Here is a 25,786-nt window from a genome sequence, read left to right on the forward strand (position 1 = left end):
CCAGATTAAACCTAGTCCCAAGAATCTGAAAACCCCATGAGAGTCTTCACCTGAGGGAAATACCTTAACATATTCAAACTCTTGCTCTTTTGATTGTGTCTTCTTATGGTAACGTGTGAGAGATGGGGACTACTCAGTTGTCATGCTGGGATGGAGGAGACAGAATCTGATCTCGTTAACTGGCCAGAGTGAAAATCCCAAGATAGGTACACTTGTCACCTACTTGACCAAATTAGTCATTAATTAGGGTAAGTAGTGCTTAACCAGTTGTATTCTAAATGACTTCTCTTTGCTCTGCTCCCCCTCCCTAGCCTGGGGCTCTGTTTTGATTGATGCACATTTCCCTTCCCAACTCCAAATTCCAAGAGAACACTCCACAGAGACCTGAGTTACACCCAGACTGAGTAGTTGTACTTTGTGTTCCTAAATATTTATTATGTGTACTTGGCCAGCTGATGTACTTGCTCATGGTGTGTGTTTTTTATTTTTTTCCTGCTTGGCTGTTCCTTCCTCTCCCCGAATCTATCAGTAAGATGAAATTGAATTCATCCCCAAAGGCTTCCTTCTAGGAATAGCCCTTGCCTATCTTCTAGGCAGGATTAATTATTCTCTCTGCAAACCACTTTCTGTACACTCTTCACACAAAGTATTCCTTGGCATGGCATGGTGCCAGTCTGACTTCCGAGGCTGCTGTGCCTTTACTTTGGGTCATCTGTGCCCAGTAGGATGTTCAACATACTGCAGATAACCTGGCCATGTGAGATGGCTTAAAGTTTTCTGTACAGAACGCAAGTTAGATCTTGGGCAAGACTCACTGCTTTAAAATGACAAGGAATTGGAGAACAGTTACATTTGAAGGGGATTAAACTGGGAAGATCTCTTAGCCTCTTCAAAAACAGTCCTGGAGTCTTTGTCCTGGCCCAGTGCCAGTGTCCTGTCTCACCTGTGCTGAACACAGCTTGATGAGAACAACAGGATGGAGCTGGAGGCTGGGAAGTACAGTCAGCTGGTAACAGACATACACAGGCATGACCCTCCCCCATAGACAGAAAGGAAGCTCAAGAGGGAATAATATATTGTAAGGTGTTCGCACAGAAGATTGTCAGATGGTAAGGTCTCCTTTATGCTGGGGCTTAGGAAGGACAGTTGGGGCTCAGTGAAGCAAAGCAAGAGGAAGTCAGCATTCTACTCCTAGATGGAGGTTGAGGCAGGTGCTTCTGGCGGAGAGGCTGGGGCAGAAGCAGCTAGAACAACCCAGGAACCAGGGATTCAGCCTGGTGCTAGTAGACGTGTACTTCAGTCAAGAATTTCCAGGTTCTCTGCAATTTTCTGAATCAGGCCTCTGTCCTTGGACATGCACTGGGACCTGTAGGCTGAAGGCCTGGTGTACTCTGATATGAGGACAAGATAACAGCTAGAGGAAACAGGGCAGACTGGTAAGCCTGGCAAGGTAACTTCAACCTAAGTAGATCAAAGCAACCAGCCCTGGGCTTCCTAGGAAATGCTGCTTAACAGTGCTATTTAGGGGCAAGGGGCTCTAGGGACACTCCTCAGATTGTCTCCTCTTCACAGATGAATGCCATTTGGCTTTCTAGATGATCAGCACTAGCTGAAACATTTGCTCAGTGCCTGCAGTGTGCAAAGACCATCTCCCTTTACAAAGATCTGGTCTTGAGAGATCAAAATGCTCATGATCCATGAAATAAACTTGGATTGAACATGTCCTATAGGAATACATTCCACATTCTGTTCCCTGGGTATAGATGGTTGCTTTGCTTCACATGCACACACACATGCAGGCACTATTCATTTCAGTAAAAAATTCTCAACAGAACATGGTAGGTAACACATGATATCCCTATTTATGCTACTAATAAAACACTGGATTTCCTCATAAGATTTGGCTGTCATTCCTTGCACGGGTAAGCTATTTGTGTAGTAAAGCTTTCTAGGTGGTTTGGTTTGGTGGTGGTTGTCAGTGTGTGCCTGAGTTAATAGCTCATGCACCCACAGAGTACAATGCATGGCAGGGAATCAGGACTCCCTGCAGGGGGTTGGGGGGCGGAATTCAGTCTAACCAACTCCTCCCTTTGAAGGATTTGCCCTTTCACCTCCTGCCCTTTCACTAAGCAAACATCTTCCAAGTGTTTCCTGTATCACATGCCCACATGACAGAGCCAGGACCCATGCAGCCCCACTGACATTTGTAAAGGGAGAGGCACATAGGACAAATAGCCATAAACATTATAGATGCAGTGCAGAAGACCAGGTGGGCAGGAAGACCTGTGCCAGAAGTCGCTCTGTGGTATGACATTTATGTTGAGACCTAGAGGGCAGGGCAGGTCTTCTTAGTGCTAAGCCCAGGTAATGGGGCAACACGGGTGGTGGTAGACAAGGAAGGCAACTACAAAACAATGGAGCATGGGACTGCTGTAGGCAAAGCTGCAGGGGTTGAGGTGCACAACATGAGCCTTGCAGACCACTCAGACGACAATCAAAGGGATGAGCATGTAGCACATAGAGGGTGGGAAGCCATCCTCAGTTCACCTTTTGCAGTTTGCAGTAAAGAGGGACACACACACACACACACACACACACACACACACAAATGCACACAAATACACAGGATCTTAGGGTCTTAGTATATAATCCAGATAGTCCAGGCTGACCTCAAAGCCATTCTTCTTTGGTCCCAACCATTCACGTCTATTTTTACTATAAGTTCTAAAGCAAATTCTGACTTACTTCAACTTTTGAAAAGATAAATGTGAATCATGAGTGAGCCTTGAAATGCTGGCAGAATTGTCTCTGGAGGGTGAGATAACAAGGCTTACATATCTGACATTTAAAAGAAAATTGCTTTTGTGTGGGCACGGTGGTGCATGACTTTAGTCCAGTACTTGGGAGGCAGAGGCTGGCTTATCTCTGCGCTATGAGAACAGTCTGGTCTATATAGTGAGACTTTGTTCCAAAAAGCAAAACAAATCAACCAAAAGGGCTTTTATTGTTTTAATAAAAAAAAATTACTGCTTAGAAAAAAAAAAGCAAATACAATTCCTATTAAATAAATAGAAATCCAAATTTCATTTGGCCTTTATTTACATAAATTTGCATGTTATATATGTTATAGCTATTCACTGAAATTTGAAACATAGTGCTATTAAAACAGGATAGAAAGAAAAGAAATTTTGGGACATAGGAACAAAGAGGGACTTCTCATCCAAGCGTCTGATAGAAGCCTCTTCATAGATGACAAGCAAGAACTGCAGCATAATTAACATTTGCTATGAAGGTTACTGGCTTATAGGCAGTATTCCTTTCATATGTAGACATTTTATGTTAAAAAATAGAAAAGCAAAGAACCAGGTTGGAGACCCAGTGTATATGCTGGAGTTAGCCTCATTGCTGTCTCAACACTTTCTGAGAATCTTAAACAACACTGTTGACTGGGTTTCCAGTGAAGATGTCCTACTTCCTGCATCCCATGATCTAGACTTTAACTTTATCTATTGTCACACACAACCAGGAACCACCCTGTGATCTCAGGTCCCTTAGCAACCTTAGAACACAGCAGCTTCAAGAATCACAGATCATATATAACATATAACACACACACACATACACACACACACATACACACACATATACATACATACACACACACACACACACACACACATATAGACAGTGAAGGTCAGATATTAGAGAGGCCCATACCTGTGCTCAGGGATGTATCTTACTTTCTCTACAACACCTTTCTTTTTAACATCCATGCTTAAAGTCTATACTAAAATATCATTGACAAGCTTCCTCTCTGTTTCATATTTGCTTGTCCTCAAGATATGTTCTGCGGTGAAGCCACCGATCTCTTTTTGTCTTAGTTGCAGTCCCAAAACGATGAAAGGGGTGCTGGATAGATGGTTGAGCACATGAAAGTACTGGCCCTGCAAGCGTGGCAACCTGAGTTTGATCTCAAAACCCACATGAAGGTGGAAGGAGAGAACCGACTACCACATGAAAGCATAAATTCTTCTGTTCTGTGAGGAAGCATCACCTGTCGATAAAAACCTGATAGCCAATAAGCTGAGGCAGGATTGGAAGGTGGGACATCCAGCTGAGAGAAAGGGATGCTGGGAAAGAGTCAGGCACAGGGAACTGCCATTTAGACTCAGAAGAAGTAGGATGTATGAAACTGAGGAAGGTACCAGCCACGTGGCAGACGTAGAAGAGTATAAATGAGATAACTGAGCTGTGAGCTCGTCGGGAATAAGCCTAGCTTATGGCCTAGGCATTTATCCATAAATAACTAGTCTCGGGGTTGTTATTCAGGAACCGTAACAAGGTACCATGTAAGGATTAAGGGAACCCCCTCTGCTGCTTCACAGCACCACATGTGCTTCTATCCCTGTGTCTGCTGTTAATATAAAACAAGTCACCAATGTGTTAAAAACTGTTTACCTTGTTTAAAAACTATTCTCAGTCAAAGAGATATGGAAATTGACATCATTAAACTCATTTAACCCCTGCCTGTGGGAGGCTGCCCTGAAGGCTAAAGATGTTGATAGATTCAAAGAGTGAGATTTAGTTTCTTGTCTCTGCCTCTGCATAATGCAGCTTGTTCCTTACTCTAGAAGTAACTGACAGATATGACTCAAGCCTAGGCCAGTTGCCTTGGACAGGTGACAGTGAGACAGAGCACAGTCTCCCTCTTCTGGTCCCCCATTGCTATCCCCAGTTCATGGCCTCCCTTGTTTGTATTGTATATGGAGAAGGTTCACCTCACTCTTAACAAAAAGCAGCTCAGTCTTTCTTTACCTTGTCCAATAGGCTACTCACATGACATGTATTAATTAGCATCATGAGGTCAAAACTAGCAAAGGGGACTTTTGAGTTCAAAATGCAAATGTTTACACTTCCTTGTTTGCCTAAACATGATGACTTTATTACACCAGACCCCAAGTCATTGCTGAGAGAATTTACGTATATAGTCACTGGGATAGAAGAACCTTTGTAATAAGAACACAATAAAAGACACACAAAAGTCTCAATTAGCAATATGAAGAAGGAAAGGAACAAAGGAAGGAAGGAAGAGAGAGAGAGAGAGAGAGAGAGAGAGAGAGAGAGAGAGAGAGAGAGAGAGAAAGAGAAGAAAAGAGAGAAAAGAAATGAAAGATAGGGCAAATGAAAATTTGTCCAAGTCTGGAGTTAAATGATGAAGCTCAGCTGCCCATCTTTGTCAAACTTCGGAAATTTTGCGTGTGAACAATTTCCTGCCTCAGTGGTTAGCTTTCTCTTGAGTGCAGAGGATGAATGGGTTTGGGGTAGGGGTGTGGGATAGTCTGAGAACAGGTAGAGATGGGATTCAGCTCTCTCTTTAACCATAATAGGCTTCTTTGTCATGTTTTGTATATTGCCTGAGACTTAACTTCAAAAAAACTGGATTCTTACACATTTTCAAAGTTGGAAGACTTGCCTGATGTCTAAGCCAATGAGAACAGAGTCTCTGCTGTGGTCAGAGATGAGCTAATCATTCTACATAGTTCTTGGCCAAGCAGCTGGCTCTGACATGAGCTCTTGCCATTCCTACAGCCACAGTGCTCTCTAGGTCTAGAGCAGTGGTTCTCAACCTTCCTGGTGACACCCAGCAATAAAATTATTTTCATTGCTACTTCATAACTGTAATTTTGCTACTGTTATGAATTATAATGTAAATATATGATATGCAGGATATTTGATACCTAACCCCTGTGAAAGGAGTCACAACCTATAGGTTGAGAGCACCAGGTTAGAGTCATGGGGCTAATGGTTGTGGTTTGGAACCTTCAGAACTGTGAGCTAAATAAAAGCTTTCTCTTTATAGTGCTAACTAGATCAATAATACCTGGGAAAACCATAAGTAGGCCATGTTCCTTCTTTACAGAGGAAGAAAGTAAGTTTCTAAAAGGCTAGGTGACTGCCACTGTGGACACAGCTGTTAAGCATACATAGGTCTGTCTGCTCCAAAGGCCACTCCTTTGATCCCTGTGCTATGGTTAGTAGGTAGGTAATAGGCACAGGTGTGTAAAATGCTGGCCGGTCTTCCAGAACACAGGTGTGTAAAGCCCAGCACAATTCACAGGAATGTGCTTTGGGTGGTGCAGGCTATATAGACATCACGTGACTGAAGGAGGCTTAATTGCTTAAGAAACAAGCTTACTCACAAAGGATGGAGAGATGTTACAGACTGTGAGAAACTCCTCACATTTGTTGCTCTGAGTTGATGTTGCTGGGCAGGGTGGGTATCCTTGCCTGGCTTGCTCATTATGAAGATCTTTTTTATCACAAATGTGTTTAAACAGAAAACCATTGCAGAAGCAACAAAGAAACTTAACTGGGAGAGCTGCTGGGATTTGGTGGAGTGACATGAACTGTGTGGGTCCATAAGGACAAAGGGATGGGCTCCTAGAGAATTTCACTCATTGGCAGAAGGGAGAGACCATGTATCTATAGGAAAGAAGAGACCCATGACTGAGGCAGAACTCCATGCATTTGTCTGACATTCTGAGCTGTTGTCATGTCCTGTCTGAAGCTAGTCAGATGAACCTCATTTTCGAGAGAGTAAAACTGAGCACTTTTTCTTCTTTAAGTAGTGAAATCCCTCTGCTTCCCCCATGAAATGTGTACAATTTTTGGAAATTGTCTGAAACCCAACTGAATGTATGCAGAAGAGCACATACCCAAACTCCTAAAACCATCTGAGCAGGGAGTGTGAGTCACGTCAAAGCACAGGTTACAAAACAACTTGGGAGTAGCTGTTGCCCTGCGGTTCAAGGCTCATGTCTTTTCCCAAGTGTCATGCTGGATTTGAAGGAAAAGCCTTCTCCCTAAGATGTGAAGTGCAAATCAAACACTGAAGGTACACTAGGGAAGGGTGGCTATGCGCAGACAAGGCAAGGCAAAAGTTACCCTTGGTTTCTGTTTTATATCTCTATTGTTATAAAGAAGGCATGCTTACAACTTTTCTGAATGGTATTCGTTCACGGCTATTACATTTGCAAGTATAAGAGGCTCTCCTTGTATGTTTAAATCTAAACACTCCTGTGGGGGCTTGTTTGCAGGCTAGTGGAACCGGAGCTCACTGCAGGGCCTGTGGTCAAGGGGATGAGACTGCCAACAATTAAAGGACTACTCTTAATACCAACAAAATCAGTATGTGCAACAAGATTCCCCTGTGGGTAGTGTGGTAAGTGCACACACAGTACCAAAAATCAAGTGAAGCTCACGATTGTTGGCAAGCCCTGAAACATACTTGATGTTGAGTCTTCTAGTTAGACTTGAGTAGATCAGTCTCCTTGAGTAGATCTGTCATTCCTTGAAGCTTTCCTGAGTACCCAGCATCCCCTCAGGGATCTGTGGTCCCCAGGGACACCCCTTACGGAGCATTTTTACTTGCTGTTTGGGTTTTAGTGAGCAAATCCCCGAAAGCATCACTTTGCATGTACGTGTGGGAATGAACAGAGTTGAGGAGGAGGAAGGAGGGCAGCCATTCAGGGGAGGGAAAAGGTGACTTCTACATTGGTTCATATTGGCAGGAGGTGGGGAGGACTGGGGTGACATACCTGGAATTTCTGGAAGTGTGGACTTGTCTTCTTGCCAGAAGATCCCATCACAAACAAGAAGTCTGGGGTCAGGACAAATGGCACTCTCTCTTTATTGATGCCCAGGAAACTCTTGTAATTCCCAAGAATGTGTCCAAAGTCTATATGAAAGAGGTTTCCTTAAGAGAAGAAAATGCCTGGCATCATTACCTGGTGTGTTTATAAACATTTTGGTTTTGTTTATTTTTTTTGAAAAAAAATTATTTTCAGTTGCCTGAACATGAACTATTTTGAGTGAGTTTATCTTCTTTTATTATTAGCCTTTGATATTTTCAGTCTTAACAGGTGCTTGAAAGCAGTGGCCGTAAAGCTTTCTGACGAAACCAAGTGTGTTTTTTGATAGGTTTGTTCTTTAGATGATACCAAGATGTCATTAAAAACAAGTAAGCAAGCAAATTAACAAAAAAAGTGGTCTCCAAAATATTCTTAGACAGGTAAATAAAAACTCCCACTAATTTGTGACCATCATGCTTAAGAGACTTTATGTCCTTCATATAAGTGACAGACTGATGCTGTGTTTGTCTGACAGGAGTGGTTTGTTTTTTTTTTTTTCACCATTTTGAATTTCTTTGGGATCAGCTTCTAACCAGCAGCAGCAGCATGACCATATTAGTTTTTATTTATTTGGTCTTTTAGCATTTCTATAATCCACAAGTATACCGTTCTTTTGTGTTGACCCTGTTCTTGCAAGGAATGAGTAATTCACACCAAACTCTGGTGCTTTTTCCTAAACTCTACTCTTTAAAAATAATTTTTGTGTTTTAAAGTCTTTCTATGTAGTCCAGGCTAGCTTTGAACTTGTTCCTTTTCCTTAGGCCTCCCGAATGTTGTACAGGCCACTGTCAGGGTAGCATGAGCCAGTATGGCTGTGAGAGTTAGGGACGCAGGTGTTTCAGACGAGGGACAGCTCATGCGCTTTTATTATTAGTTCTAGTTGGGTTTTGCAACATTTGACATTGCTCAAATCCCCCCTTCTAGGCTATGCTACTCACTCTCTTTACTTCTCCCTGTAACTTTTTCTCTCTTTTAGTCTCATTTCCAGTCTTTCCCCCCTTCATCCATCAACCCTCAAGAAGGGTGGTCTGTCTAAAGTAACCAGTGTCCCTATACACAATGACTTGTAAATCTGGGCTCCAGCTTAGACTCTTACCCTGTGCCAGGAGGATGGGGTAGTAGGGAGGCAATGTTTAAAGAGGACAAGTGCTTTAGATGGACAGCGGTGATGGATGCAAAATAATGTGATTGTGTTTAGTATCCCTTAGCAGAACACTTAGGAATGATTAAAACAGAACCTCTCATGCTATATATATTTTACTACAATAATTTTTTTATTTTCTAGTGGGCAAACTCACCTGTCTCTGAGATCATAATGTTGTCGTTGTGCCTGTCACCTATCCCAAGAACAAATGTGGCCACACAGTAGCCTGCACAGGAGTAAACGAACCTTTCCACCGCAGCCTGAAACTGATGAGAATGGATATGAATGTTGATTGCTTTCCAGCGACAGAGATCAGCCCAAGTCAATGGATGCCTCCCAGAAGGACAATGTTCTAGGAACCATTTCAGACAGCAAGGAGTTTGAGTCCAACCTCATTAGTTCATTCCTCATATCAAGGAAGTGCCGACTGTCACATGGTTCAGCTTGTGTTTTCAGTGAAGAGTCATGCAAACACCGTGACATGAGGAAGACCCAAGAAGGAAAGGGCCGAAGGAACTTGTTAAAATTTCCCAACCTTCCTTTTAACCACTTGCTGGCAACCGTACAGAACTCAGCAATTTATGCGATTATACTTTGCTTATAACCATTTAAGTGTATGGATGGTTTCACAAGCTTTCATGTATAACAGATTAATAAAGGCTACTAATTATATTCCCTCCACCAAAGGCTGCTGGCCATGCAAGTGTGAAGTGCTATTCCCGTGCAGTAGGACTTTAAACAGCATCCAGATGGCCTAGCCAAACAGTTTGTGAAGGAGCCAACATATGCCCTTCAACAAGACAGACATTTTCAACATTCATAACTTACCATTTAGAGCCATAGTAGAAATTGTACTTTTTTTTTTTTGGGTTTGGTATGAAAGAATGTATATATGGTGTCTAAATCTGTGGGTTAAACAACAAAAGCATTCATAAAAAGTGCTAACAGATTATTTCACAGAACCAAATTCTATGCAAAGCTTGACTGGTTTTCAAAACTGAAGCAAATGTTTCCGGGTCTAGAGGTAGGTGCTCTGTCTCACAGATAAGCTGTGTCATCAGGGGAAAACCCCTCACAAACCCCTGACAGCCTTGGAGTAAAACACTCAGCCAGTATGCTGGGCAACAGAGACCTCCATTAGAAGAGCCTGTTAGACAAGAAACCACTACTGTCCAACGGAAGACAAGCTGTATGGAGGAGTGGGCCTGGGCTGAGGAGGGGTGACCAAGAACTCACCTTTTCTTCAATAGGGCATTTTTCCTTGAGCCAGTGATTCAGGACTTCGTCTTTGAATGCCCCCGTGTTACCCACTGTGCTTTGCTGAATTTGAGCGATCGTTGTGGCATCCTTCACAATCTCAATCATTCCTATGTGAAGAGACAGAATTCAGGAGAGGCTGGTGCGGCTAAGTCTTGGCCGAGCAAAGAATAGAAAGTTTTGTTTTGTTTTTTAATTAGGTCAAAGCTCTATTTTCCAAGTCTGAGCTGTTTTCTTGTTGCTTGCTAGGAAGATAATAACAGTAAGGCTCCAGAAGTTGTAAAGAATACTCTCTCAATATTTCTGACAGAGGAGAGGAAAGGGTTGCTCTTGGGGAGTGACAAATAAAGCCATCTGTGTGCCAAGTTTAGCCTTCCTTGCTTGGAAATTGGAACTTTTCCTTTATAGGTAACAAGGCCAAATTGTTTTTGTACATTTCTCATATCAGAACCTTGAATAAAAATAAGTGTGATTAAAACTAAGATGTTAAATGTCTATAAAAGTACCTGAGTGGAGTGTGTAATAGCTTCAGTAATGTGAATTCTGGAGTTTAAAAAGAAGTGACAGGCCCTTCTGTCTAATTTTAAATGTTATTTTCGAGAGAAAAGCTTAATGTGCAAAGAAATGAGTTGCAGTTTAGAGGCAGAGAATAGCAGGGGAGGGAGCGAGTTCTTGGGGAGATTGTTCCCATGTAAGGGCCCAGGCCTGAGCAAGACAGGGACTCCTGCATCGTCAACATGTCCTTATTGAACCGAGAGCCATTTTGCAGCTTGGGAACATTTCCTCCTCTTGACTATGACTATAACTTTCCAGTTATGGACTGATTTCACTGAGGGAGTGATGTTCTTTTAAAACCAGCACAGCGGTGTACTGCTCATCTCCTGATGTAACTACAAACCTATTTTGTCACCAGTGGAGATGCAACCATAAGGCAGAAGGCACAGGTCCAGAGATTCAGTCTCCCAGATGGACTCCATGATACGTAGAATCTAGGAACCAAGGCACAGGCACTTCTATTACACACAGATGTTGGCCAATGCATGTCCCTTCTCTCTTAAAAAGTTAGTAATCTTATCTGATTGCATACAGTATATGAGTAGATGAAAACCATAAGCAATAAATTTCATTGGTCAGACTGATACGCAGAAATTTCCTGTCATTGAAAATCTGTTAATTTCAACCCCTGGGGTATATGTTGAAGAAAAGTATAAAGAATTTTCACTTGTGGGAGGTTTTTTTTTTTTGCCAGGTTTCATTATCTACCTTATCAAAACATTCCACTTTGTTATGCATGTTCTCACACAGTAACTGTAATGTCCTTATACATGTCTACTACTCTGATATCACAAGATCCATTCTACAACCAAGGCAATGAAATCAATAATGGTGATACCAACCCCAAACATTAACTGGTTGCTCTTTTATGTGTGAGTCTTGTAGTAACCTTGTATCAGGAATATAATTGCTATTTCCATTCAGTGGCACAGAAACAAAGTCTTGGAGAGTTTCAGTGCACGGTGAGCTCCAACAATAAAATGAAGTCTAAGCACAAACTGTCTCTCAGAATTAAAGGAACAGCAGAGAGCTGTTTTGTGGCTTTGAAATGCTCATTTGTGAACAATTCAAAAGATTCTACAGATTTATTTAAAACTAAATTAATCCTTAAAAATATTAAGGGATTTCTTTCTTTCTTTTTTAAAAATATTTCTTGGGCAAAAAGCAAAACAAAAACAACAAGACAACCCATCCTGGAAGAGAACCTGAGTGCTATATTAGGAATAAGTCAAAACAGAATCTTAAGATGAATTGAAAATATTATGTTTTTATTTTATTTATTTATTTATTATTTATTTTTTTTTTACTAAACTTATCTCTTTTATTATTTGTCAAAGATCATACCTCTTCTTCTTTTCCTTTTTTTAATTAGTACACTTTGTTATCTAAATAAACTGTATTAGGTTTTAGACATCCCCACCTCCTTCCTCGATGAGGCACTAAATGCTGGAGAGCAAAGATTTACAGACTTGTGACGCTGTCTGCACAGAAATGTTAAAAATCCTGACATAGACAGTGTTGGTACCTTGCCGGTCACCTCCTCCTCACCGTTCACCTTTGTGATCACCTACCTTCTGGTCTTTTTGGCATCAAATCAATACATGAGTTTGAGTATGAATAGTAAAGGACATGCATTTAGGGAGTATGCCTACCTATGCTATGTCTGTGAATAGGAATAAACTGGGTACTGTAGACCAATAATCCCACAGCCTATGCCTTCATGCATCGAACGGAGTGCTTAAAAAAAGGCTAGGAAAGGCAACTGTATATGGCTACTAGGGAGTGTTGAATACCCCATCTTTGAAAGGACAGAGAGAACTATGGTGCTAGTAAAACTTATCTATTAGGTACCTCCTGATTGCTGTTTACCATATGGAAAATAAAACAAAAACCAGAAAGGCGGGCATGTTTTAGACTAGTACACACATCATTCTTCCTTCAGATAATTGCATAACCCCACTCCCTTCACATTAGCCTACCTGCAAGATCAACATGTCTTGGCGTAGATCATCACCATGTTTAAAGATGATTCCAATGGTTTCATTGGATAGGACTGTAGGATCAGCACACTTGAACTCAAGCCACAAGGGCTTCTTCTTGGAGGCCATCACTTTACATTTTTCGATCTGTGAGGAAGTGGCCACACCAGCACATGCAATGAACACACATGGAGGAGGTACAGATTCTCCCGTAGAACATTGCTAAACACAGGGGCCATGAACTGGCTGGAAAATGATTTTCAATATTTGGATAAAAATATAGAAGTTGTTCTCACCCAAACTGGAAATGTTCTCTATATGTGAGAAAATCCATAAACCTTGAAACAATGGCTCTCAGATTGTACTCCAAGGAGCTCTAAGGGTCTGTGGAGAGCCCATGGGGTGCAGCAGGTATCATTTTAATCACCCTACTCCGTGGGACCTCAGTATGCCCATGGAAAGGGCATTGTTCAGAGCTCTTTCTACAACCTGTGCATTCTCTTCCTCAGATTTCATTTGAAAAAGGAGTTCCAGCACTACCACAGTGTCTGAAATCTTATTACTCCAGAAGCCAATGTAGGCCAAATCTAACGCAGGGAAATTTAGCAGGAATAAATGGAAAATCTGGCACCTGAGCACAGGACTTTCAGCCTAGCCCCTCACATCTAAGCAAAGCACTGTGACAGCAGTCATAAGAATAAACCAAACCTTTCATGGGTTTTAGACAAAAGTGAATGCACTATGAATCTAGAATATAATGTAGAGATGGAGAGAAGGCTCAGTGGTTAAGAGAACTATTCCTAGGAAGATCTGGGATTAGTTCCCAGCACCCACATAGAGCAGCTCATAATAGCCTGAATTCCGATATCAAGGGATTCACCACCCTTTTGGGGTCTCCTCAGGCATCACATGTACACAGCAGGCAGGCCAAACACTCATACCCATAAAATAAAAATAAATAAGTGAAATTATGATGCAATTTTTAAAGAAAAGCCAACAGTTTGAAAGCCATATTAATATATCGTAATTTCTACTGATATCTAAATGATGACAATGGATTATACATGCTTTTTCTAGCAAGTATGTGCAAGTGTGTTTTGTTTGTTTGAGGTAGGGTTTCTTTGTATAACAGTCCTGGCTGTCCTGGAACTCACATTGTAGACCAGGCTGGCCTAAACTCACATCTATCTGCCTGCCTCTGCCTCCTGAGGATTGGGATTAAAGGCGTGTACCACCATACCTGGTTTAATAATTATTTATAAAATTAGACATGGGGAGGAGGTGTTTTCTACTTCTTTTCCTGAAGTTTAACTGACAGGAGTATTTCTGTCCTTCCTGTAAGCAGCTAGACCAGAAAAATACATGGATAATTCTTGTCATACACTAGATGACAGACAACAGAAATCTGTGGCCCCTGAGCAAAAAAGGCCATGAAGGTAACCCTGCCTGTAGTTGTCTCAGCTTCTTGTTGGGGCCTGTTTCTTGCTTAATGCATGGAAACAAGGCATCCATGCTGAGCTTATGGTCTAGCAATCTAGAGTACAGTAACTAAAGTCTCTGAAAGAAAGGCCAGAAGAGAAAGACAGAAAATAATAACAGTCGAACAATCTCCAAATGTGGTAGAACAGATACCTACAAGCCCAAAGAGAAACATAACCTGGCACCTTATACAAGAAACCTGTGCCAACACACACTGTAATGAAACCACTGAAAACCAGGGAGGGAAGAAGTTGGAGAAGAAATAAGGGGAAAATGATGTATTATAAATAGAACATCAGAGACAAAGAGTGTCATCATCAGGACATAGGCAAGGCAGAAGAAATGGTACTACAAGAGAAAAATGGTATGCTAGGATTCTCTGTCTAGTGAAAATATTGCTAAAAATGCATATTAAAACATTTCAGCTAAATTTTGAAAGAATATATTGCCACCAGTTTGAAAGCCATATCAATATATTGCAATTTCTACTGATATCTAAATCAGTAGCTTGCAGGGTAATATGTTAAAGATCAAAGAAAAGTGATACTTGGAGAGTGCCCATATCCAACATCATAACATGTAGATAAATGTTTAAAATGGCTTAATCTATCTAGTATACATATTTTTTTTGTTTAAAGCAAAAATAATATACCGTGGGTTTATAATACAAGCAGAAGAGGTACATTAGTGGAAGTATACTTCTGAAGATTCTTACATGCATACAAAATGGTCTCTTACACTGTGTGGTGCTGACATTCATACAGACAATTAAATCAAGAGAAGGAGTCAGAGAGATGAGGCCTAGATGCACCTACAATATGGACAGCTGATATTGACATAAAGAATTTCTGTTATATTTCTAGAGGAATGTTCAGTGTTTTGATTTTGCTGATGGTTGTATAGAAGCATTTATCTGTGAAAACTCACTAAACTTCATGCTATGGACAAGTTTGTATAAAGAATACATCAATAAATTGATTAAAAACACAATGGAAGGGCAATTACTCTTTCATTGGTATGTTGTATTGGGCATTGGAATATCGGGTGCTAGTGATTAGAGGGGGACTTGACAGAAGCCCGTCTGGGAATGCTCTTGATTCTTGTGTCTAACGAAGATCCATTGTGAAGGTCCTGGATTTATAAAGCATGCTAGACATTTGCAGAACATAAAGAACATACAGAGAAATCCCACTGATACCTACCACTAGTGTACCAGCTTTCAGTCCAGGATCATAGGGAACTCTAAAGCTCTCGGGGAGATTGGAATTCTGCAGGCTTTCAAGCTTTTGCTTAAGCTGTGAAATAACTGCAATTATCAAAAGCATACAGGAGTTAAATGAGTACAAGACATTATCAACACTGTCGATGATCTCAGCACTTTTGGCATCACATTCCCTTAGAAGTCCATGTATGTGATTTGGGAAATTAGCAATAGGAAAATGTATACTGCCTTTGGGGATCTAACCACTCCAAGTAGGCAAAGTAAATTGGGATGACTGTGAACAACTTAACTATAAATATCCCTTCACAGGCAGAGGACATATGTGAACACATGTGTAAAAACCTCCAGTCAAGAGAGTGGGCAGAGAGTGAACCTAAGGAATTGGCACTGCCACTGACTTTCCAGCCTGAGACTTTCAATGGCCATCTGGTTTGTGGAGCAGACATTTGAATACACTCTCAACTAGAGCTGAGTTAGAGTTCCGTAAATTCTCAAAAAAGGAAGTTAGGGTGTGTACCAAAGATGTGGCAACCTCAAAGTTCTCAAGACAAAACACAGAGTACAGATTACTGGCTGGATAACAGGCAGAGGCCAGTCCAAATATAAGATTGGTACTGCTACCATTAGTAGCTTTGCGGGTAGCAGGTTCAATGAACTAGAAAATGATCAAAAAGGAAGGTTAGAGATGTAAAATACTCAAAAGCTTAAGCCACTGGGCAGAGATGTTAGTGTCTCTTTTAAGCTATTGTGCTAGGTCTAGGTTTATAAAGTGAGTAAAAGACACTCAATAGGCTCATGCGTCATACTCTTTACTGTGTCAAAAAGTTGTGTCAATGGTGACAACCTAAAGTGGTATCAATCCAAACCTTATAGGAGTGGTTAATTTTCTTAGAGCAGAGACAAGAAATGGGAATGGCTATACAGAGGAGGTGTGTGCATGTGTGTGTGTGTGCATGTGTATGAGTGTGAAGGTGATATACATTTATCTATGTGTATTATTCTGAGATGCAAGTGTATATATATATATATATATATATATATATATATATATATATATGATGAAATTTTAACATCAACCTAACCTCTCAATATTACCTTCAAATTCTGACTATTTGAAATCAGCATGAAAGTATTCAAAGATGAGGAAAAGGATATTTGGAAGTAACTTCTTGTGTGTGGAACTGTTATTGAAGATTTTGTCTTCTGTTTACACATCGTTCTTCAATTTCTCCAGCTTTCACATGCACAACCTCATTCGTAAGAATATATACATTTATGGTCATAAAACATCATGTCTTATAGAAAGAGAGCTTTAAATCTATTTACTTTGTTGAAGACAAGAGACCAAAATGTTTTCTTGGCCACCTTTTGCAAAATACTACTTGAGTTCCAGAAAGAAGAATTATGACATTTGGAAGGAGAACTGAGAACATGCAGCCACTGTACCTTGGGAACTGACGTCATACTTCTCAGCCGAGAGCGATTTAATATCAATGGTGACTTTCTGTAACATCTCAATCACGTGGACCTGCTGTGTGAAGTCCTGCAACATGGCTGTACCACAGCCCCGCAGGTATGCCTCCAGGATCACAGCGAACCTCTGCTGATAGTGTCTGGACTGGGCTATCTCACTTCGCAGGAACCAGAACAAGAAGTGACCGATTCTTTTGTTCTGAGACGGATACAAGACGGTTGAGATCATGGTGACTAATGCTGTAGGTTTACTGGGCAGTTCCTGGTGGCCTAAACTGTTACATTGTTACCAAAGTGGAGGTACTCACTCTCAAGCCACGCTTCAGCAGGAATCTGGCCAGCGCACTGTCGTGGTATGGTTCAAATTTCACAGCCTAAAGGAAGAGCACATCGGCATTTGAAGGCCTGTACTCTATGGTGGTCAGTTAGAAGAGAGGAAATGGGGGAAACCCACGGTTCTGCGTCAGTGGGTCTTTCTAGCTAAGGTGGTGAGAATCTCCCCAGCCACTCATATCCAGTTCCCTGTTTAGCAGACACCAAGGACAGGAGGAGGCACCTGCTTAGCATTCTATAATAGGTGAAGGCCAAGCTGAGGCTGGCTGGAGGCCAGAACTCGTGACGCACAGTGCTTTGATCTGGGTCACAGCAGAAAGGCTTTTGCTCTGACTTAGAACAACTTGGGTTATCAGAAGGGGAGAGGGGAGAGGTGGACATGGCTATAATAATTCTTTAAAGTGAAAGGTAAGGGCAGTTGTTACAAAGCAAGCGGATCGTGGAAATACAGAACTCATCAAAAGAAGAGCAGATACAAAGCCAGGTCAAGTGTGAAGATCCTAAAACCCCGTAGCCTCCCTTTTGAGCAGCTCCCGTCTTCTTTCTGCAGCCCCCACCCTGCCACACTGTGTCAGAATATCCTTGATTTTCTATGCTTCTCCAGGCAGAGCTGGATCTTCATTGCTACTGTTTGATCATGTTCATAGTGCTGGTTCTGGATGTTGACTTAAGTGAAATGACAGCTCTATTATTGAAGAAAGATAACCAATAAAACAGAGAAAAATAAACTAAATCTTGGTGGGTCCCTGTATATTTTTTCATATTTTAATTTTTCAATAAGCTTGAAAAAAAGCTAATAGTTTTGAAGGCGACAAACGTTATTTAATTTTCAATGAATATATGTAGCTAGAAGGTAGGTAGTATATGTGGGTCTAATATTAAGCTAGAAGATAGGTAATGTACGTAAGTCTAATATGAACTGTCTTAGAACAGTTTCTTTATAAATATGAATGATCTTTTCCTCCAAAGAGTGGAAGATATTTCCAGTGTAGCTCATATTATGGAGCCTGATGTCTTCTTCTTACATCCACCTCACTCGATATGTTCTTCTCACTCTGGGCTTCCAGTCTGACCTGACCAATATTGACCTTAGTATTTCAATGTTAGCCCTCCTCTCCAAAGTGCTTCTTTTGGGTGTGGTCAAGTAGGTGCCACAGAACTGCATCTCAGTGGAGTTCTGAGAACGTGGTTACTCAGTCAACAGAACTCACTTTAAATGCGTTTTAGGTTTCTAAGCTGAGATCTGGTCTTTCTTCATGTTTCACTTCTACAACACTGATGCAGATCGCAACCGAGAGACCATTTTAACCAGCAGTGAGTCATTTTAGTTGGAGCTGAAAAAGTTTCAAATAGCTGCACAAATGAATATCACTCTTCAAATATAAGCCAACACATCCAAAATCAATAAAGGTCGATTGACTTCTTTCACCTAAAATATTTCCCAAGAAAAATGTTACTTATCTTTGAATTCTGCAAAGTTTTCTTCGGAAAATGACAATAGAAAAATTGTTAGACCAAGCGTTGCCAGCTCTGAACTTGCCCTAGATGCATTAATCATAATTAAGTGTCACCTGGTCCCCTATTTGCTATCAGTACTCTATGGTTTTCCCAGAAGCCCTTGTCATAATGTCATAATTTGTTATTAAACACATGGTGTGTCTTTGTGTGTGCTGCAGCCAACCTGAAGGTTTGTCTCCTTACTGAAGAAGCTGTTGAACTAAAGACTGAGCAATCCGTGTTGGGCAAAACCTTTCTCCCCCACCTCTACCTCTTACTTTCCTTTCCCCTTGTCAAGCAGCACAGTGGAGGTTGAGCATTACTAAAGTGAGCAGAACTATCCCTCTTTAACAACCCAACTAAATCTCAGGCATATGGCTTGCTGACCCCACAGAACCCCAGAGAGCATCATGGGAACTGAGTGAAACTAGTTTCCTGCCTGTTTAAAAGAGGGCAGCTGCCAAGATCCTACTCAGCACAACTATTTAGCCAAATAGCAATAGCTCCTTCTATCCTAGGGCCTTTGGCCAGGATTACGGTACCAAGCATGCTATTTCCCCCGTGCAGTAGGCCTGAAAGTCATCATGAACTCAGAGTAACTGTGGTCCCCTGCACAGGATCAAACCAGCCAAAGTTCTGCCATAGATGGGGTGGATAGATGGGCTCTAGGCTGGCCTACATCTTATTGAGGAGCTAGTGGCAGTGGAAAGTTGCTAGGAGAAAAGAAAAAATCATTCTTTTTGGAAGATATGGCTACTGGTAGGATTCCTCTTGTGAGAGGCTCTACTCCCATGAATGTGTGGACAGTGCTAGTTGGACTTGGCAGTTAGTGGGGGAAATGACATTAACTTGAGAGGGAGACATTAATAAGGACAGGAAGAGAATCTGAAGTGGAAATAGGAAGTATATATGATCATGTTTCAATGTATACCTACATACAATACTCAAAAATAAAAAAAAAAAAAGGATTCTACCCAGATACAACATGTTGTTCTACAAATAGTAATAATCACAGGCAGGCAGAGATTTAAAATATCTCTAGCCTGCATTATCCTGCTGTGAGATTCCTGCAAGATATTTGAGGCTGTATGAGGACAAAGCCTGGAGTCAGGCAGCCCTTTAGTTTCAGGCAGCCCTTTATAGCTTTTTAAAATATCTGGTCCTGGACACATAGCTTAGTGTCCTTGTATCTCAATTTCCATATGTATAAAATGCAAATCCAAGTTCTAATTTGACCACCTTCATAGTTAATAGTGGAATCAAATGACACAATACACAAAGAAACATGTAAATCATGAGCCTTGGCCCAAGGAAGTTTGCAACTAGTTCAGTCTATCCTTAAAATAATTAATAAAGACTATGTAATTTCCACTGGGACAGTTCTCTTAAAATCTGAAGGGCGGCACTGGTGTCTTTCAAACCCTTGCTGGCAAACCCTCAAAGACAGTAAAAAAAAAAAAAGAAAAGAAAGAAATGTCAATGGAAGCACTCACTACTTTTTTGACGTGGCTTCATTGGCCCTAGGCTGACTGATTATGAAACTGAACAAAGGGTACGGGGATGACTACTGAAGGGGGTGCCTGTGTCCATGCAAATAAGCTCTTGGAGAGGGCAGTTCCTGCTAACCACCAGCCCCTACCTGCACCAGCTGGAGAAGGTAATGCAACACGTCATCGTCCTCCAAGCTCTCCAGTTTCTGAACTGCAATGGCCCGAACGTTCTCGTCTGAAAAGTTGCAGTCCAGGAGTTGCATGGTTAAGCCAACGTCCAAAGCACTTTGATCCCAGATCTCCCTTCTGGCTAACAGCTGGTATGTTTTGGCAACAATTTCTTGCTGTCCCCATTTCACTGAGCTGAATAACTTAGGATACGCCTTTGGATGCTTCAGGCTTTCATATCGAAAATGCCAGAGCAATTCTTTGTCCTCTGCTGTGAGGGGGTTCAGTGGATCTGTGGCTATGATGGCCTCCAACTGCTTTCGAAGCTGATTGGGCATTTCAGCTCGAACCCTGTCTCCCTCTGGGTCAGGGGTGGGCCGGTGCTTAGGCAAGGCTATGGGGTGACAGTAGTTGTCCAGCAGGATGGAAATGGACATTGAGTTCTCCTTGTCAGGATTGGTTGCGGATGTGAGCTTGTCAGCATTGAAGCTGCCCTGCTCCTCTGCCTTCCCAGATATCTGCCACATGTGGAGCACATAGTCCCCGTGGCGGAGGAGGAAACGGTGGTCTATTAACAGCAAGTTCACATAATAGAGAAGCTGGGCTTTGCCCTTGGACTCGGAGCCTGGCGTCTCTGCAGAAGCCTTGCTGGACAGTGATGGGGTTTTGCAGCAGTAGATCTGTAGGTTCAATAGGGCCCCTTTGGGCAAGTCTTTGATTTTGATGCCAAACTCCAGCCACACATTCCAGAGGACCTCTTCTGTGAAGGGCTTAGGGCTGGTTCTCCTCTGGCAGAGGACTTGTTGCCCGTGCTGGATGTTTGCTTCCACAAAAACAGTGAGGTCGGTGTTCCGAGGCAGGACAGGGATATCAATGCCTCTGATCTTGACCCTGAACTTTCGGTCACAGTCCCACAAAGACACCGTGAACACACTCTCGTGGTCCTTGCCATGGATGGTCAGCTGCTCGTGGTAGCCGGTGACTCCAGTGCAGTCATCCACCAGAGGCCATTCTTCATTCCTCACCTCATCAAGGGCTGGGTCTGGAGGTGTGTCGAGCACCAGGTGTATTTCATCTCCGTTCTTGAGGCACTGCCTCACCCACTGGAAATTTTTGAGGGGTGTTTCACCCACCAGGTACTCATCTCGGCCACAGACCCGCAACACAAAGTCCTGCTCGCTTTGACTTTCTGGGATGTTCATTAGGGACTTCTTCTTGGCCATCTTGGTGAAGAAGCTCTGGAGGATGGTGCTAGGAGTATCATCTGCAGAGACCTTGATGGTTTGACTGGTGGTACCACGGTGGATGACGATGAAGATGCAGTTGTTGGCAATCTTTCTTGACAGGTAGTCTGGGAGAGGTTTGGACGTCACCCAAGGGTGCATGGCATAGAGTTTGGCATCCCGGCTAGCCACCTCAGCCATGCGGGGCGTAACCAGACGGCGGCGAGTGAATTCTAGCTCATCATCGTGCACATTGCTGATGTCAGTGACGTCATAGCCAATCAGGGAGGTGAGCTGCTTCTGGAAAGCCAGGGTCTCCTCAGAAGGGACGTGTCGCTGTACCACGTGGATCTGACCAGGGCTCTTATGCATCATCTTCCAGTAACGCAGGCAGTCCAGAGTCTGCACTACCTGGTACCTGTCGTAGATCTCATACCATTGTCCCTTCTTCTGGTAGAGCAGGAGGAATTGGTCCGGGCCCAATCGGTGGTAGAATTCCGCAGCCACACTGGTCTCCAGTGCACGTAGCCACACCTGAGCTTTCATTTGCTCCACATTGCCATGACCAGCCACATGCAGCAGTGCTGTTTCTGGAGTCTTGCTGATGCGCTGGCTGGTGGGCAGTACAAACTCAATGGGGATGAGCTCCATGGAAGACAGGCTGCCTGCTGCGCTGCGAGGCTTCATCCTCCGTCGCCGGCGGAGGTTGTCCTCTCTTAGTACCACCGGTTGTTCATAGTTTTCCAGCTCCATGCCCTATGAGACCTGGGGGTGGAGAAACAGAGCTTTGTCAAGAGACACTGTTTCCTGTACATTCCTGTACGATGGCAGAGAGAAGGTGTGGTGGGTTGATGTGAGCACAAGGCCTTAAGGGACCAAGGAAGATAAAGGCAGCTCTGTCTTTAACAGCGTGGGTCTGGACATGTATTTCTGCCAGCCACTTACTGTCTAAGTGATGTGGCCTACTTAATCTCTGAGCCCAGTTCTTATATGTCAATTTGATTACTTACACCTGGAGGATGGAGGTAAAAGTTAAATAAGGCAGTGCACTTTTTTTTTAACATGCTGACTTATTTTCTTTAGTTTTGTGAGTGTGTATGTGTGTGTATGATGTTTTAATTTAAAGCACTATAAAGTGCTATGGGGTAGGAGAGATGGCTCCTTGGTTAAAAGTGAGTACCAACATGAGGTCAGAGTTCATGCCCTACCACCCACATAAGTATTGACATTGTCCCCATGGATCTGTAAATCAATCTCTCTCCCTCTCTCCCTCTCTCCCCCCATCTCTCTCTCCCTCCCTCTCTCTCTCTCTCTCTCTCTGTGTGTGTGTGTGTTTCTCTGTCTCTCTCTGTCTCTGTGTCTGTCTGTCTGTCTCTGTGTGTGTGTGTGTGTGTGTGTGTGTGTGTGTGTGTGTGTGTATTGGAAGGGAGGAGAGCAGAGACGAGAGAACTCACTGGGGCTTGCTCTCTGTCTACCAGCCTAGCTAGCTCCAGGTTCAGAGAGAGACCCAGTCTGAAAGGAGTAAGGTGGAGTCTCCTTCCTCTGTCCTCTGCAGGTGTACTTGTCCACCTGCACACATGCATTCTCACACCACACACATAAACCACCCTCACATGTGCACAACAGTATGTAAAACACTCATCTAGCAGTGTCTGACATTTACTGGCTCAAAGCAGCAACTGTTGGTAAGTATCCTGAAACACACAGATGCATAAAACAGTGCAGCGGAGGATGAAGACCCCGTCCCTAAGGTGCAGCGTGAGACCCTGGACATCACTTTGAGAACAAGCCAATGTATTTCCTTTGTTCAGTCTCACACTTCTCTAACCCAGACACCCAATCTTGCTTCATCTTCTCTATTTTCAAACCGTCTGAACCCAGTCTCCCTAGTCAACTTCCTGTCTTCTTTCTTTTCAGTTTTTTCTTTCTATATAAGAAAGATAGTGGTTTCATTCATAAAACTCAAGAGTAACAAAATTGATAAAGATTGTAATCCTGGCTGTTTGGAGACACATACCATTTTGACCATGGAATGTGGAGCATTTCAGCTGTCATTGCTATGTTAGGGCAGGGGGATGTGTTGCCATACTTGGACTTTCCCAATATGAACTTTTAGGTAATTTTAACTGAGCCAGTTGATTCGGCCTGCCTCTACTTCAGAGGAGACATAGTAAAAGACGTGATCCCTGCCCTCCCATGACCCTAAACAATAATTCAGTTTCTTTTTGTCCTAATATTTTCATCTCTACAGATAAATTTACAAATTTATTCCCATCATATATTACCATATATTTGCCCTCTACAAAGGATTTAAGTGTAACTATGAACCTATCAAATGACTAAAATTCTCACAGTACCAAAACTAAAAAAAATTCATAAAAATGATTCATAAAATGTGATTCATAAAAATTTTGATTTTAATATTTAGTATTGCTACATTGGTACTAGATTATATTCTAAACCACATTCAAATATTGAAACAAAATATTTCAGAAAATATCATTTACTCTCTAACTGATATTAATGAGATCCATAATTAGTTATTTCCAGAAGAACAGTGGAGTGTTAATTATATACCCAAAAGGAGATTTTGATTAAAAGCGATAGGAGGCAAGTTACATTGGATCTCAACTTATGTACAATCCTTGGGTTAAGCTATTTTAAAAGTCAAGTCTCCCTTCTTTTAAAATATAATGAAGCTATACTTAGTAAATAAATGAAACCAACTGTCCCAAACAACTGTTGCTTGGTAGCTTAAAGTATTCACTTTGGTCTTTTGGTACATTATAGACTAACCAACAAAGAAAAGAACCATAAGCTATTTTGATACTGACATGAACTTAAAATAAAACATGTCCAAATTTAAGCATACAAATATAGCTCAGTATCTGCCTCAGTGACAGCAGGAACTCATACTATATCATGGCACAAGGTACAGAAGAGAAAAGGCTGACCAAATACTCACTGGGTTTCCTCATGGCTGGGACTAAGCAGCTTTGTCCTCTTACAAAAACACTGTCTGGACAGAAAAGCATGTACTTGTGAGACTCTGGATCCTGTCCGTCACTGGCGCTGTGGCTGCCCTCTTCCTCACAAACAAAAACAGAAAGAACGAATGCACCTGCAAGCCCTTGCTGGACGGAACTTTGTGGATATACACAGTCTAAGCTCGGAGAGACAAGGAAACTCAGACGTTCGGGGGTTGGCTCATCTTGAACCGGCAATGGGTCCTGACAAAAATATTCTAGCTGAGAAGGAAGTGTTTCTGTTCCAAGTCCTACCAAGCAAAGAGCAAACAACAGAAAGCAGTCGTACCTGAGACAGCCCTGGAGGGGGTGCTGAGCGAGGGTCATTTGTTTATTTTATGAAAACAAAACGAATTCAAACCTACCGGGGGCACCTCTCGACTCTTCCGCTTTTCTGGGGCTCCCTTCGTATCCAGATGCAGAGGAAGTGTTGCAGTTACCAGGAAGGAAGTTTTAACCAAGTTGATTATACATGTGATTGCTCATTTTAAAAGTGTCAGAAATGCATTTCCTGCTGAAGCACACAGAGAGCAGAGCGGGACAGAGAGCACTGTTTACCTTACTATTTTTTTTCACTCTTTTGAATTAATTTTTCAAAGACTGTGAGAGACTCAGACAAACCAAAAATATACCCAAGGCATAAACAAATGAAGCATGTATGTAGCTAGCTATAAGTAGAAGAAAGGGTTGCACAGCCACAGGATTAGATAACTTGTTAAGAGCTAAGTGAAACCCATTTCCCTCTGAGAATTTGAATAAGCCCTGGTGTGTGTGCTATAACTGTGGACTGTTGGGCTCAATCTGGATGTCTGCAAGAGCACCTCCTTAGATTGGTGAGACCTCCCCCTGCCCCGCTTCTAGATCATTTAGGTCTCAAAATACCACAAACTGAAAGTCCTGCAGCATGCCTGTGCCTGTTACTGCTATGCTGAGTGTGTGTGTGTGTGTGTGTGTGTGTGTGTGTGTGTGTGTGTGCTGGTGTATGTTGAGGGTGGGCTGACTGTGAATACTAATTAGTCAGGCAAAAATAGAAGGAGATTGCTTTCCTAAAAACTCTCAGCACCAGGCAGGTAATTATTGAGAGATGGCTTCCCACAGGCTTGGGGAACACAGAGGGGACATAAGTTCTTTTTAAAGCAGCCCTATATTTTCCAAGTAACCTCAATTCCTTCTACAGCCCTAACTAAGCATAGCCAACTCTCCCCCGTCTCAGGGGTCTCCATACCAGGGCTTATTCTCCCTCACTAGG

The 25,786-nt window shown here is 42.2% G+C and overlaps 1 protein-coding gene across 5 annotated transcripts in view; it reads right to left on the bottom strand.

Moving 5' to 3' along the window:
• Pik3cg (phosphatidylinositol-4,5-bisphosphate 3-kinase catalytic subunit gamma) overlaps positions 1-24,973 on the bottom strand; it is a 35,344-nt gene extending 10,371 nt beyond the window's left edge. The window contains exons 1-11 of one of the 5 annotated variants that reach the window (XM_031356083.1): positions 24,903-24,954; positions 24,477-24,596; positions 20,270-22,276; positions 17,109-17,174; positions 16,774-16,999; positions 15,308-15,411; positions 12,627-12,773; positions 10,991-11,081; positions 10,072-10,202; positions 8,990-9,101; positions 7,599-7,756 (exon numbers count right to left, since the gene is read on the bottom strand). In XM_031356083.1, coding sequence (XP_031211943.1) covers positions 7,599-7,756; positions 8,990-9,101; positions 10,072-10,202; positions 10,991-11,081; positions 12,627-12,773; positions 15,308-15,411; positions 16,774-16,999; positions 17,109-17,174; positions 20,270-22,264 — 3,030 coding nt within the window. In that variant the 5' untranslated portion in view covers positions 22,265-22,276; positions 24,477-24,596; positions 24,903-24,954. The other 4 variants (XM_031356086.1, XM_031356084.1, XM_031356085.1 and 1 more) reach the window with 4 other exon arrangements.
• Between the last annotated feature and the right edge of the window lie 813 nt (positions 24,974-25,786).

The sequence above is a fragment of the Mastomys coucha genome, unplaced genomic scaffold, assembly GCF_008632895.1.
Source record: "Mastomys coucha isolate ucsf_1 unplaced genomic scaffold, UCSF_Mcou_1 pScaffold6, whole genome shotgun sequence".
NCBI classification, from domain to species: Eukaryota; Metazoa; Chordata; class Mammalia; order Rodentia; family Muridae; genus Mastomys; species Mastomys coucha.